At 46.0% G+C, this 16,163-nt stretch overlaps 1 protein-coding gene across 5 annotated transcripts in view; it reads left to right on the top strand.

The window, feature by feature from the left end:
- The window catches only part of SLC2A9 (solute carrier family 2 member 9), a 224,306-nt gene that overhangs the window by 61,784 nt on the left and 146,359 nt on the right, over positions 1 to 16,163 (top strand). For all 5 annotated transcript variants that reach the window (XM_059165331.1, XM_059165332.1, XM_059165333.1 and 2 more), the window contains one exon: positions 15,702 to 15,826. In XM_059165331.1, coding sequence (XP_059021314.1) covers positions 15,702 to 15,826 — 125 coding nt within the window. The remainder of the gene's footprint in view (positions 1 to 15,701; positions 15,827 to 16,163) is intronic.

Here is a 16,163-nt window from a genome sequence, read left to right on the forward strand (position 1 = left end):
ATAGAGTCACCCCTGGCCCCTGGAGTTATGGCCTGTCACATACACCTGCCTAGTATCTGGCCATGGCAATTACACCCCCAGGCTGCCCCCTAAGGAGTCTCTGAACCCAAGTGGATGGTACAGGGACAGCCACACTGTAGTTGGGGTCAGGATGCTGTAGCCCAGCAAGTCCTGATGCCCCAGCTTGCCAGGTGTGTGATGTGGGACTTTGCCCCCTCACCTCTCATCCAGCACCTTCCCCCATGTAAAATGAAGGCAACGAAAGCGGCTTTGCCACTTCCAGCAGCATGGTGCAAAAACAAAAATGGAAGGAATGGAAAATAGAGAGTAGGTTTCAAAGAAAGTGCTTTTCTAAGTGAAGGAGGAGTTCTAGGCTGGAGAGAGATTCTATCAAAAGGTGTTGGTCCTTATGCTCTGGCCAGCTGCCAGTTCCTTTTTTTCATCATCACAGGAATAAAGGTTGAACTGAGATGAAGTCTCAGCTTGAGTAGGAACTCTGTTGGGAGGAAAAGGAGCAAAGCCCAAAGAAGTTTGCTGCCATTTATTCACTCCTTGCTGCATAGCAGTGCTTGACATTCCATACTTCCTCACTTCTGCAACTCTGTATTGTTGTCCCTATTCTACAGGTGATGAATCTGAGGCCCTTAGAGGCCTAGCAACTTGCCTGAGGTGACAGAGAACAAGGTTGACCTGAGATTCAGATCCGGTCTGTTTGACCAGAGCCTGTGACTTTCCTATCATGTGGTGTCTATTGAAACTACTTCTTGATGCCTCATTGTCTCCCTGGGCAGGGGATGTTGGGGAGAAAGAAGAGGCTGGGCTTAATGTGCAAGGTTGGGATGGGGTCCCACAGTAGGGGCTCAAACTTGAGACTGGTGGGAGAAAATTTAGGTGCAGTTGGGGGTCCTTGGAGTCAGGTGGGTCTGGTCCCTGGCAGGTCCCGTAGGGAGCTATTCCTTGCTAGGACATGCTGAATTTATCTCTCTTGGGGGTACAAGTTCCTTGTCTCCTGGAGTCTTTGGCTTGGAGAATTCTGGTTGAATCCCTCCACTTTTTTGGGGTCACCTATCTCCGGCCACCTGGCTCTAGTGACAGAGCCCTCTTTCCCTCATGAGTTAGGTTGGTGACCATGTTGGCACATGGATGCTGGCTAGAGGTTGGTGCCATGTATGAGTTACTCAAGTTCTCCAAGCTTGGCTTAGTTAATAGCAAAAGGAAGATACAGCAATGGCCTGTCCGAGGGTTGTCATGAAGATGAAATGAGATGGTGGGTATAAAGCACTCATCCCAGTGGTTGACATGGTGTGTCAGTGCCCACTTTATGTTGCCTAGTGTCATTGTCATCCTTGTCCCCATCCTTGCACGATCCTCCTACAGCCCATGAACCCATCATTTGACAGAGCTGCCTGTGAATATGTTCTTCCAGTCGCACTGAAGTTTGCCTCCTTGATGCTAATGGATCTAGTTTTTCCCTTTAGAGCAGAGCAGAGGAAATGTGCAAAAAACAGAGGGAAATTCACTTGGGCTTTGAAATTGGGTCCTTGGGCATCTTTTTTAAAAATTAATTAATTTTTAAATTTCTTTTCAGTGTACCAGAATTCATTGTTTATGTACTACACCCAGTGTTCCATGCAATACATGCCCTCCATAATACCTACCACCAGGCTCACCCAACCTCCCACTCCCCACCCCTCCAAAATCCTCAGATTGTTTTTCAGTGTCCACAGTCTCTCATGGCTCGTCTCCCCCTCTGATTTCCTCCAACTCACTTCTCTTCTCCATCTCCCCATGTCCTCCGTGTTATTCCTTGTGCTCCACAAATAAGTGAAACCATATGATAATTGACTCTCACTGCTTGACTTATTTCGCTCAGCATAATCTCTTCCAGTCCCGTTCATGTTGATACAAAAGTTGGGTATTCATCCTTTCTGATGGAGGCATAATACTCCATAGTGTATATGGACCACATCTTCCTTATCCATTCCCCTGTTGAAGGGCATCTTGGTTCTTTCCACAGTTTGGTGACTGTGGCCTTTGCTGCTATGAACATTGGCGTACAGATGGCTCTTCTTTTCGCTACATCTGTATCTTTGGGGTAAATACCCAGTAGTGCAATTGCGGGGTCATAGGGAATCCCTATTTTTAATTTTCTTTTTTTAAAATTTTTTTATTTTTTAAATTTCTTCTCAATGTGTCAGAATTCATTGTTTATGCACCACACCCAGGGCTCCATGCAATACGTACCCTCCATAATACCCACCACCAGCTCAGGCATCTTCTTGAGCAAGCTGCATAACCACATTCGTCCACCCAGCAAATATTTTTGAACACTGACTGGGAGTCAGACACTGTGACCGGTACATGGGTCTCAGCGACAAACGGCAGAGTGCGAGCCTGCCGCCTCGCTGTCAACAATCCACTCTGCACGTCATGGCAGCACCTGAAAGCCCTGCGGAGGGGGGAGTAGAGATGCAAGAATAGGCAGCTTGTGCCCCTTTCAGTTTTAAATCTCTAAAGTCCAGGTAAGCAAGCCCCCCCTACGGGGATGGCTTGGGAGGGCGGCAGGAGATACTATTTACAAAATGCGTCATGTCACTCACACCTGTGACAGGAACCCCAACCAGTCTGGCTCGGGCCCAGATGGAACTAATTGGCTCATGCAACTGGAATATAGCTCAGCTGAATCCACCTGTCTGTTTTCTCTATCTCAGCTCTGCCTTGCTCTGCGTTGGCTTCAGGTATAGGTGCTCTCTCCAGGTGCTCTCTCCCCGGTGAGAGCAAGATGGCCCCGGCAGCCCAGGGTGACACTGCTCCTGCTCAGCATCCCCAACACAGGCTTCTCCTGCCAGGAATTTTAGTAAAGTCCCAGGCCTGCATCTCATCTACTTGTGTGAGGTTGCATACCCTTGGAGCTTCTCAACCAGGGCCAGTTTTGCCCCTGCCAGGGACATTTGACAATATTGAGAGGTGTTTCTGGTTGTCACAGCTAGGGGGTGCTACCAGCACCTAGCAGAGGCCAAGGAGGCTGAGCTGAGCATCCTGCAATGCCCAGAACAGCCCCCCCCCCCCAACACAGAGAATTTTCTGGCCCCAAATGTTAATAGTTCCCAGGTTGAGAAATCCTGGTAAGTAGCATTCAGAACTTAATTTAAAATTACTGTACCATGTGCCCATTCCTGGAGCCACAGTGGGGTGGGGTTGTGACATAAAGTGAGGACGGGAATGTTTCTTAGAGGAAATCCAGGGGACTCCCACCAGAAGAAGGGTGATGAGATTGAACAAGCAGTAACAACCAGTCTCCCATACATCATGCCAGGCAAATAGCAGGTTCTCAAAAGTGTTATTTTTCTCTTCTTGTTCTACTTCAAGATTTTATTTTATTTTTTTAAAGATTTTATTTATTTATTTGACAGACTGAGATCACAAGTAGGCAGAGGGGCAGGCAGAGAGAGAGAGAGAGAGAGAGGAGGAAGCAGGCTCCCCGCTGAGCAGAGAGCCTGATGCAGGGCTCCATCCCAGGACCCTGGGATCATGACCTGAGCTGAAGGCAGAGGCTTAATCCACTGAGCAACCCAGGTGCCCCTACTTTGAGATTTTAAAGTGCGTCTTTACTTTATGGGAATGAGAAAGAACATTAGCTCTTTAGATGCTTGCTGGAGGAACCCGCAGGGTACAGTTGGAGAGGCTGCAAATCCAAGATGAAGACGGCAGTGGGATTGGCTGCTCCTGAGGTGTCCTCCCTGTGAGGACACTTTCTCACGGTGTCCTCACATGGCCTCTTTTCCTATGTGAGAGCACCCCTGGTGTCTGTTCTTCTTATAAGGACCCCGGTCCCATCGGATTAGGACCCCATCTTTAGGACCATAATTACCCTGTGAATGCCCAATTTCCAGATACAGTCATCGGGTAGGGGTTAGGGCTTTAAGAGGAATTGGCACACAGTTCAATCCATAATAGAACAGACACACAGGTTGCTGACCGTCTCCTCTTTCAGGCTGGGATTGTCTTAGGAAAGCTAGTTCCAGGAGCAGAGCCTGCAAGGGGATGATATGTTTTGTGGAGGGAGAGCTCTTCAGAAATTCCCTTGAAGGTGATAGAAGCAGAAAAGAGAAAAGGGGGAAGAGAGCGAAGACAGTCTGTGCTCTCTGATCCAGTCTGGCCTTGGCCGGCCTGCAGGGGTCTAGAGCATGAATCATACCCTGGAGCTCTCCCACCTGGGGCCACATTCTCCTCCCAGCACTCTCCAGTCAGTGGCTGCAGGCTGCTCTGGAGGAGGGGGCGTCATCTGGGGTAGGCAGTCTTCTGGAGAAGGGCCAGCTGGGAGTCTTGAGCAGCCACAGACACAAAGCAGGAGATGAGGGGGAGAGCTGAGGGACAGGTTCCCACCGGGACTCCTGATACTCCACCTCCATTCTGCCAGCCTCGGAGGCTTGCCATGCACCGTGAGGGTGGCAAGGACTCTGGGAGAAGAAAGCCATCCTGGGGTTCAAGGCAGATGATGTGGAAAAAGACTGGCCTGGTGGACGTGGACTTCAGGAAGGCAGCAGTCCAACATCTAAAACTGGGAGTCAGCCAACCCCAAACATGCAGCAACTTTGCTACAAGTTGTTTCCGCAGCATCTGTTTGTCTGATTGTGGACAGGACCCACTTGGCACTACTGATGCACGAGCTGGAAATGACAGTTAAAACTCAACAAATAGTCACTCCTGCCCCACACTGCCCGCCACACATCTGTTAGAACCAAACACTGGCCTCCTCTGGGCTCACATAGGACTTTCTCTTTTCCTCTGTCACATCACTTAGCATTTTATGCTGTTACCACTTAATTACAATTACATTTATGTCGTTTCCCTGCAAGGGGAGCTCCTTGATGCAGGAAACGTGTGTATATATGAGCCCACATGGTGCAGAAGCTGGTACATGCTAGGCAAGCAATAAACATTTGTTGGATAGATGGAAGAACTCATGAAGCAATGCTTGATGCTTGAGGGGTTTTCTACTATTACTTCCCAAGGTGGCCGCTTTTCTCCTGCTTGCATACTTTCATTCACTCATGCACTTATTTTCCCAGAAAGTATTTATTGAGCACTTGCTATGTGCCAAGCACTCAGGGGTGAACAAAGGGAACAAAGTCCGTGGGGTCACAGGTCTCCTGGCAGAGGGAGCAGTAAGTGTAAATATCCCCGGGGGGGGGGGGCGGTGGTGAACAGGCTCAGCTTCCTTGGAGGTAAGGCAGGATGTCAGTGTGGCTGGGGCCAAATCAATGAGTAGAAACTGAAGCTGGGGAGGTCACTGAGATTGGATCCAGAGGGCCTTGTGGGGCAGAGTTGGGACTTTGGCTTTTACTCTGAGTAAGACGGGAAGTTACTGGAGTGTTTTAAGAGTGGGTCTGCCTCACAGTTTGAAAGGCTTGCTGTTATCAGTGCATCTGGGGAGACCAGTTAGGAGCATTGTGCCATCATCCAGGCGTCACCAGGTGTGTAACAAGACACAGTGAAAGGCAGAAAGAATTTTATGCATTTGGGACATATTTTGGAATTAGAGAAAACAGACCTTACTGACGTATGATATGTGGGGAGTGAAAACAGAGAAGTAAAAAATAATGCTAACGTTTTTGGCCTGAGCATCTGCAAGGATTGTGGTGTGTTGTTTTGGTTTGGGTTTTTCGTTTGTTTGTTTTGTTTTGAGGTAGGGAAGCCCATGTGAGGAATAGGGGTTTTTGAGGGCAAAGGAAGAACAATATTAGGAACTCAGTTTTAGGTATATTCACCGTGAATTGCCTGTTAGACACCTTTGTGAAGACATGCAGCAAGTGGTTATATATATGGATCTCGCCCTCAGAGAGGAATGCAGAGCTTGGATGTATGTCTGGGTGTCATCAGTACATAGGTGACACTGAAAGCCGGGAAATGAGATCACCTAGGAAGTGTATGGAGGCCAAAGGAATGGGCTCAGGGGCTGAGACCAGGAGCCCTCCAACACTGAGAGGGTTGGGAAGATGATAAGGATCAGCCAGTGAGGAAGGAACAGACCCACTGCTGCATGAGGGCTGGAAAACATGTGAAGGAAGGAAGTGTTGATCCCCTGTGTTCAGAGCTGCTGAGAAACGAAAACCCGGCCTGAGCTGAGGTTGATGGATTTGGCAATGTGAAAGGGTGTTCCAAAGGCATGATGGGGAAGACCAACACTGGAGTGGGTTTAAGAGAGAAGAATAACTTGAGACAATGAGTCTAGATGAGTATAGTTTCCTTCTAAGATGGGAGCTACAGCAGGGTGTAAATGAGTTGTTCCAGCACAGGGGGAAATCGGTAGTCAGGAGCAAGAGATGAAACTTGCTGAAGCTACTTTTGTGCAGCTGAGAGGGACAGGGGAACTGGTCAGTAACTGGAGGGGTCAGCCTTAGATGAGAACAGGGATGGTACATCCACAGGAACACGAGGGGAGACAGTGTATGTGCACAGAAGCAGGGAGTCGATGCATGTGGAGGGAACACATGACATCCTCTCTGGATTGTTTCTGCTTTTTTGGTGGCGTAAAAAGCAGGGTCATCAGCTGAGAAGGGATGTGGAGAGAGAGAAGATGTGTGAAATAGTCCTGTAGGAGAACAGGAGACCGAATAATCCAGGGAACCACAGAATGGCTGCCAGGTGTCCTAAAATCCCACTTGAGATCAGTGCTCCTGGATTTCAAGTGACACCAGTCAACACAGTTGTGAGTTTTTCTCCAGCCAAGCTGAGCTCTGTGGTGCATGGGTGAGGTAGGTCAGGATCTAACCAGAGTTGGAGTTTGCCAAGCATGTATAATGAAGGCAATTGGGTCAGTGGGTCAAGGAGCTGAGGGAATATGGATGTTTAAAATGATGGATCATGGAATTCCGGCTGGTAAGCAAGAATGGGTGGACATGAGGAAGGTGAGGATTGGTGGAAACAAGGTACGATCTTGGTTTATAGGCTAAGCCAGGCTAAAGAATTTTTGGAAGGGTGGGTGGTGGCAGCCATATATCCAAAGGCTCCCCATTCCACTAGGCCTTTCCAGAAGTACTTTCTAAGTCCAACCTAAATATTCCCTGTGTCTTCCACCACTTGGTCCTGTGCATTGAGCTAAAGCATGACATAGTGGAAGCTCTCACATTTTCTCTGAGCCTTCTCTTGTCCAGGCTCAGTGTGCTGAGTCCCTTTGGCCCTTTCTCAGGTGACTTACTCTCCACCCTCCTCAACACCTTATCACTTTTCCTCGTATTTGGCCCCTTCTTCTGGGAGCTGATAATCTTCTGGGCTGCACAGGAAAATTCTGCACTATAGGAAAGCTCAGAATGATGGTCAAGTGTCCAAGTTGGGGTTCTGTGCTCAGAAAAGGCATGGCCCTGTCTCCCTTGTTTCTGTTGCCATGTTCATCCCCTGGGAAAAACGGGGGGAAAATCATTAAAATCCCCATGTCTGAACCCCAGTGAGTCAACTTCGTAAATTATTTTGCAGGTAAGGTTTCCATCTTCACTGGGACACTGTCAGGTTGGGGGTTATTTTGGGAAAGAATATATTAATATGATGAGCTTGCTTAGAGGGTGTGTGGCCCTGTTTGCAAATATTTCAAGTCAGACCTGAATGGGATTCTAACATTCTCTGCATAGCACAAAATACACCATCATGTCCAGTGCATGAGCTAGGTCCGAAGCACTTTGTGGCATCCTTGGCTCCTCTTTCTCTCTGCCTCTGTCCAGTCCATCTGTAAACCCCATCAGCTGTCTTCAGAACATACCTGGATCTGACCACGTCCCACTGCTGCCATCCTGGTCCAATCACCATCAGTACTTGAGTGATCCATCGTCAGATCTTCCCAGCTGGTCTCCCTGTTTCCACTCTGACTTCTATAGCCCATGGACAACATAGAAGACTGTATGATCTTGTTAATTAAAGATGTCAGTCAGGGAGCCATCCCATCCCTCTCCTTAGAATCTTCCAGGGTCTGCCCATCTCTTTCCAGGTGAGAACCCAGGTTATCATGGTGGCTCATACAAGACCCTCATGAGCTCCCCTGCCCATCTCTCTGCCTTCATTCCACTACTTGTTCTCCTGCCCTCCTCTGCCTCCAGCCCCCTGGCCTCACTGGCATACCTGAAAATAGCCCATATCTTTATACCTCCCTACTAAGATTGCTGCTCCCTGATATCTGTATGGCTCATATGCATTCCTTCTGTGCTTAATGTTTGTGCTTAATGTCACCTTCCCAGATGTTTCCCTGTGTAAACTTCCTCCCCCTCCCTGCATTAGTTTTCTCTACAACACTTGTCACCACCTGACATGCTACATATGTTTTATTTTTTACTTGTTTATCAAAAAGAACGTAAAAGCAGGCTCTTGGGCATGTTCACAGCTATATGCCAGACCTTAGAATGGCGTTCTTCACACAGTCCGCATTCAAATGTGTGTTGAGTGAATGAATGTAAGTGGAATGAATGAATGATCATTGAAAGAATAAATCGATATGAGTAATATAGCAGCTGCCACTGTGGATAGCTCTGTGTCAGGGTTACTGGGATGGTAAATCTCCCATTTAATAGTATGTCCGCTTGACCAAGTACTCAAGTTCTAGATCTGTTTCCTTCACGTGGAAATGGGGTAGCAAGATTACCTAACTCATGGGTGTCCAGTGAGTATAAAGCACTTAAAATAGTGCCTTGGCACATAGCAAGTACCCAGTGAATATTACCTGTCACCATGGATTTTATTTCTTTTTTAGTTTATCAAGGCACCAAATAAGTTCTAGGTGCCATCCTCAACACTTTTCATAAATCATCTGATTCTTGCAGAAGCCTTACGATATAGACACTGTTACATCCATTTTATAGGTGTGGAAACCAAGGCTCAGAGGTGATGGAGTGCATGGAGGTCAGAAGGAAAATAATAGAGGAAGTATTATTCCCAGATTTTTGATGTAAGCCACTAGGAAGGTGGAGTCTTTATTTACTCAGATGGGGAAGACTGAGGAAAGAGGAGTTTGGATGTATTTGTTGGAGGATTAGCATTGGGAATTCAGGAGTTCCATTTTAAATATGCGTGGCTTGAGATGCCTGTTGGACATGCAAGTGGAAATGCCTAGGAGGCAGCTGGATATGTCAGTCTGGGTTGAGATGACTCTAGGCCAGAGATACAGTTGGAAATTGCCATCAATTAAGGCAACAGGACTAGGTGAAATCACCCAGGGAGGGAGTGGAGGCAGAGGACAGACCAGCCTTGAGATGAGAAGGGGAGGCTGGTAGGGAGAAAACAGGAGAGAGTGGGATCCCAGACATCCTGAGAAGACTGTGTTTCAGGAAGAGTACACAGTCAACCCTATCAGATGCTGTTGAGAGGCTGTCCTGGGGGTACACAGCAGCTGTGTTTGTCAGAGTGTGTTCCTGGTCATCTTCACAAAGGCATTCTCCACAGAGTGGTAGCAAGGATCCAATCAGTGGGACGAGAAAAGAAGGGGAGGGGAGCAGACAGTACCCTTTAAGGAGTTTCACTCTAAAAGGAAGCTGACACAAGGGGCAGTGGCTGCAGAAGGATGAGAGCCAAGACATAGTAGCTATGTTCGTATGGGAATGGTGGGGTGGAGGGTGGTTTCTCTCCAGTAGTGGACAGCCAGTGTGCAAGAGACCGATGCATCCTACCTTTCTGGGACAGCTTTAGCCACACGCAGGTGGCTACCACCTTGTAACGCCTCCACCTCCTCCTCGGTGAATTGCCCAGGTCATGGGTACTGCTGGCTACAGGTATAAGAGATGAAATGAATGAAATGAGACCATTTATGTAAAAGCCATGCTCTTTCTAGACTCTTCAGATGGTCTCTTGTTGAGTCTGCATCAAGAATTGAGATTCTCTAGGGATGGACCAAAGAGTCTCTCTTCTTCTTTTTTTTTTAAATTTTTTATTTTTTATAAACATATATTTTTATCCCCAGGGGTACAGGTCTGTGAAGAGTCTCTCTTCTTATGTGCTGTTGGTGGATGTGATGAGAAGCCAGCTTTGAGAACCACCAACTAATGCCAACATTATTGCTACAAATGTCATGACCCTCATCCTAGCAGCAGAGGTCCATCTTAACTGGAACAGGGTCATGGGAGTTGATGTCTGACTTCTGATCAAATTTCTGACTTCATTTCTCAGTCTTTAGGTTACAGAACATGCTGTTTTGCTCACCATCCAAGAATCCTCTTGAGTCTGGCCTCAGCATTCCTCCCATCTCTCCCCTTTCTCAACAACCTCTTCACAAACTTGATTTACACTGGGCTCTGCATCTGCAGGGCTTTGTGTTGTGAGGTCTCAAGGAGTAGAACTGGGGCCTGTGATGGAGCTGCAGGGAGAGCCCTTTGGCTTTTTGTGGGAAATCACTTTTTCACAGACAAGCTGCTGCCATGCCTGGGATGGAAGGCTAAAAGGCTGAGGCAGCACTGTTGGGGCCTATGAGTCAGGCCCACTCAGGGGTGGGGAGCAGGATGCTGGCATCCCAGAAAAAAGGCTGGGGCTGCAGAGCAGATGCACCTGCTGCTATGGGAACAGGAAGATAGGGAGGGAGATATCCAGCCTCCTCTTTTTGCCAGGGGAGATTAACATCAGGTCCCTCTTTGGCCAGGCCTATCAGAGAGCAGGAAGCAGAGAGTCTGGGAAATGTAGTTCCGTTGGAGACAGCAGAGCAGAGGAAGGATTCCCTGGATAGACAGGCCAACGACAGGCACAGGTCCCACTTATACACTCTCAGCATCAGTATCTTTTACTTCTTTTTTTTTTTTTAAGATTTTATTTGTTTATTTGACAGACAGAGATCACAAGTAGGCAGAGAGGCAGGCAGAGAGAGAGAGGAGGAAGCAGGCTCCCTGCTGAGCAGAGAGCCCAATGCGGGGCTCAATCCCAGGACCCTGGGATCATGACCTGAGCCGAAGGCAGAGGCTTTAACCCACTGAGCCACCCAGGCGCCCCAGTATCTTTTACTTCTAATTGACTTCTGTGTGACAGATCATTTTTCTGTGTCCCTAATTAGATTTAAAAACCCTGTGAGGGCAAGGACAGGGACTGACTTACACCCGGTGGTAGACCCCAGGTCTAGCACTCACTAAATACTTGCCAAATGGAAACATTCATGAAAGCCCTCGCTGCTGTGAGACTGCAGTTCTTCCCACCACCGCCCAGCTCTCTTCTTAAGGCTGATATGTCAGTTCCTCCGAAGACTGAAGGGAAGGGCCATGAGTACTGCACAGACCCGGGGCACTAGCCTGCTCTCATTGTGCTTTGAGGTCTCACTAATAACAGAAATTAGTGCTTTTGGATTCATCGTTTTGAAGCCTGAGTCTGTGACCTTCTGCAGGGAGGTCAACTTAGAGGGGAATATCTATTTTAAGTCTTGGCCAAATCATAATTTCCCCTCATTATAACATCCATTTAAATTGATTTTTTGACAGGGAGATTGTATTTATATCTTGAATAATTAATACATTCATATGGCATAACTTTCAAAAGGACCAAATGAGTGTCAAGTAGGAAGTTTCCATTGCATTTCTCTCCAATCAGATCCCCTTCCTGGAGGCTACCTGTGATGCCACTTTTTTGTGTATCTTTTCAAAGGTTTGTATTGGTCTTTTCATGCACACATACATGTGCACCCACACACTTCTTTTTCACACATATTGTTGCATATTCTACAAAAAGTTCTGTTCCTTGCTCTTTGCAGTTAACAATCTTTTTTAAAAATTTCTTTTCAGTGTACCAGAATTCATTGTTTATGTACCACACCCAATGTTCCATGCAATACGTGCCCTCCATAATACCTGCCACCAAGCTCACCCAACCTCCCAGCCCCCACCCCATCAAAACCCTCAGATTGTTTTTCAGAGTCCATAGTCTCTCATGGTTCACCTCCCCTTCCAATTTCCCTCAACTCCCTTCTCCTCTCCATCTCTCCATGTCCTCCATGCTATTTGTTATGCTCCACAAATAAGTGAAATCATAAGATAATTGACTCTCTCTGCTTGACTTATTTCACTCAGCATGATCTCTTCCAGTCCCGTCCATGTTGCTACAAAAGTTGGGTATTCATCCTTTCTGATGGAGGCATAATACTCCATAGTGTATATGGACCACATCTTCCTTATCCATTCCCCTGTTGAAGGGCATCTTGGTTCTTTCCACAGTTTGGTGACTGTGGCCATTGCTGCTATGAACAGTGGGGTAGAGATGGTCCTTCTTTTCACTCCGTCTGTATCTTTGGGGTAAATACCCAGTAGTGCAATGGCAGGGTCATAGGGAAGCTCTATTTTTAATTTCTTAAGGAATCTCCACACTGTTTTCCAAAGTGGCTGCACAAACTTGTATTCCCACCAACAGTGTAAGAGGGTTCCTCTTTCTCCACATCCTCTCCAACATACATTATTTACCATCTTGCTAATTTTGGCCATTCTTACTGGTATAAGGTGGTATCTCAATGTGGTTTTTATTTGAATCTCCCTGATGGAGAGTGATGATGAACATTTTTTCATGTTGTCTGTTAGCCATTTGTATGTCTTCATTGGAGAAGTGTCTGTTTGTGTCTTCTGCCCATTTTCTGACATGATTATCTGCTTTGTGTGTGTTGAATTTGAGGAGTTCTTTATAGATCTTGGATATCAGCCTTTTGTCTGTACTGTCATTTGAGAATATCTTCTCCCATTCTGTGGGTTGCCTCTTTGCTTTGTTGAGTGTTTCCTTTGCTATGCAGAAGCTTTTGATCTTGATGAAGTCCCAAAAGTTCATTTTTGCTTTTGTTTCCTTTGCCTTTGGTGACATATCTTGAAAGAAGTTGCTGCAGCTGATATCGAAGAGGTTACTACCTATGTTCTCCTCTAGGATTCTGATGGATTCCTGCCTCACGTTGAGATCTTTTATCCATTTCGAGTTTATCTTTGTGTACAGTTTAAGAGAATGGTCAAGTTTCATTCTTCTACACATAGATGTCCAATTTTCCCAGCACCATTTATTGAAGAGACTTTTTTCCACTGGATATTTTTTCCTGCTTTGTTGAAGATTATTTGACCATAGAGTTGAGGGTCTATAACTGGGCTCTCTACTCTGTTCCACTGGTCTATGTGTCTGTTTTTATGCCAGTACCATGCTGACTTGGTGATCAGAGCTTTGTAGTAAAGCTTGAAATCAGGCAACATGATGCCCCCAGTTTTGTTTTTCTTTTTTAACATTTCCTTAGCAATTCGGGTCTCTTTTGATTCCATACAAATTTTAGGATTGTTTGCTCCAGCTCTTTGAAAAAATGCTGGTGGAATTTTGATCAGAATGGCATTGAAAGTATAGATTGCTCTAGCAGTATAGACATTTTAACAATGTTTATTTTTCTGACTGGAAAGAATTATCTTCCATCTTTTTGTGTCTTCTTCAGTTTCTTCATGAGTGTTCTGTAGTTCCTCAAGTACAGATCCTTTACCTCTTTGGTTAGGTTTATTCCTAACCATAGTTCTTATGGTGCTATAGTAAATGGAATCGATTCTCTAATTTCCCTTTCTGTGTTTTCAATGTTAGTGTATAAGAAAGCCACTGATTTCTGTACATTTACTTTGTATCCTGCCACATTACTGAATTGCTGTATGAGTTCTGGAAGTTTGGGGTTGGAGTCTTTTGGGTTTTCCATATAAAGTATCATGTCATCTGTGAAGAGAGAGAGTTTGACTTCTTCATTGCCAATTTGAATACCTTTTGTTTCTCTTTGTTGTCTGATTGCTGTTGCTAGTACTTCTAATACTATGTTGAACAAGAGTGATGAGAGTGAGCATCCTTGTTGTGTTCCTGATCTCAAAGGGAAGGCTGTCAGCTTCTTGATCTTACCACATAGAATATACAAAGCCCTTTGTGCTTTAATGTGTGTACAATGTGCCATTATAGATATGTGTCATAATTTATTTAAATAGTCCATTGCTGAACGACACCTGGATTGTTTCAGTTGTTCACTGTTAGAAGTTGTTCATCAACATAGAAAGCTTTGCCATGAGCAGTCTTTGTACCATCATCACTGAACCACAAAAGTCATTAGCTTTTGGATTCTCTAAGAAGATGTAGGAAGTAGAAAAGTTTAATGAAATGTTTGAGATAAGTAAAAATTGTGTAAAGAGCCCTGGCCTGGAATTTAAGGGTTCTAACTCCCAAAAGTAATAACAAAGCCCCTTTCAAGTCCCTATTTTCTTGCAATTTACAAAATAATTTAGTATTTGTTAACTCATTGAATCATTAGGGGAAAAGTGTCCTGTGAGAAGCTATGGTGTTTTCCTGCAGCTTCTTGATTCACTAGTTGTATGGCCTAAAATAAGTTTCCAATTTGTCTATATCCTAGTTAATTTATCTATAAAATAGGGATGATAAAGTGCCTACCTCACAGGATCATTTTGAGCATCAGTTGAACTATTCATATAAAGTACTTAGAATAGGGTTTGTCATAAAGCCAGTGTTCAGTAAGGATGTGCTATTATCATCATTTTATAAGTGAGGAAAGGAAAACACAGAGCAATCAAGTACAAAGTCACCTAGCTCATAAAAACTCCAGTTGGTGCAGGGACCTGGGTCTCTAGGCCTCCAAACAAGTCATGCTTCTCAACCAGGAGGTCTTAGGGATATGTTCACAGAATAGTGAGAGTAGTCCTGGGACAGAACAGCTAATAATATTGCCATAGGGGTTTGACTGACTGTATTCAAGGGGATTAGTTCAATCTCACAGTTAGTGCTGTGACATCTTCATCAAATTGAAGATGTCATCACATGTAAGAAGCATTGTTACATGAACTGCAGAGGAGGGAGGGAGGGAGAGAGGAAGGGAGAAAGAGAAGGAAAGCAAGGGAAGAGAAGGGAAGAGGGAAGGAAAGGAGGGAGGGAGGTTGTTAAGCTATTGTCTCTCCACTCCAAACTTACCCTTGATGCTCTGCTCTATGATGCAGGGGCTAGAATTGGCATGCCTCATCTGCCCTTTGACAAGAGCGGGACTAGAGGAAGAGGGACAAGTGGCTTGGTCCTTTTGGTTTGGTTGAATTTCCTACTAGTCCCAGCAGTGAACTTGGCAGTTGAGTCTAGTTCCCAGATTATGTCTACTCCCCAGAATATGGTGCCCCTCAGAGTAGCAGCCCCAGTGGGCCAGCGCTCATCCTTGAAGATAAGCCAGGGGTTAGGGATCCCTCTTCCAAGCCCCTAAAGTGTCAGCACCAAATGGATAGCACCTCTCTTCAGAGATTCCCCCTTTGACATCTCAGTCTCCCAGTGCCTGCCTAACCAACTCCCTATGTTAAATTCTCTCTGTTAAAAGCACTAGGATGGTTTCCATTTCCCTGCCTGAGCTCTGACTCTTGGATTCTAAGACACATCTTGATATCAGAAATGTTAAGTGAAGGTCTTAGAATTGATACATATAGTAGTGCATCAGGTAATTCATGGATCACGACAGTGCTTTTGAAGGTGACCTAATCAGTCCCGGTGGTGAACCAAGAGGGAGGAAGTACTTTGCTCAGAGTCACAGAGCCAAAGGTGGCAAGTGGGGGCTTCTAGGGCTCTGGCCCATTTCTAACCCTTAGGCTAATGCTCTTTCTACTGTGCCTGAGTCTTGCTCTGCTGTTCCATTTTGAAGGCCTGACCCCTGCTTCTCAGATGGGTAGGTTGACGTCCTCATGGTGGGCCTCTTCATCAAACCACCCTTTGTTTTCCAGGAAGTATACTCTGCTGGTCAACAATGGGTTTGCAATTTCTGCTGCACTGCTGATGGCCTGTTCCCTCCAGGCAGGAGCCTTCGAGATGCTCATTGTGGGACGCTTCATCATGGGCGTGGATGGAGGTAAGCCTTCACCAAGGCAGGACAGGACGTGATCCTCGGGGGTGTTTGGAAGTATGAGTGGTGTTTGGAGCTGTCACATGACTGAGTTGCCAGGGACCAAGGATGCAAGAAGTCTGCATAAAGGAGGGCAGTCCCATGAGATGAACCACACATGAAGCTCTGGCCTGCTAACTGAGAAAAACTAACTGGGAGAGACCCAAGTCAACTGCAGAGACCTGGATGGTCTTCAGTAGAATGCCATGCCTTTTGCTTTGTCAACTTCACTGTACAATTCATACTCCAAGGTTGTCTGTGGTTTCCAGGGAGTTTTTAATGAGGGTCGTGTTTCCTCTGACTT

This window comes from Mustela lutreola, chromosome 1, assembly GCF_030435805.1.
Source record: "Mustela lutreola isolate mMusLut2 chromosome 1, mMusLut2.pri, whole genome shotgun sequence".
NCBI lineage: Eukaryota > Metazoa > Chordata > Mammalia > Carnivora > Mustelidae > Mustela > Mustela lutreola.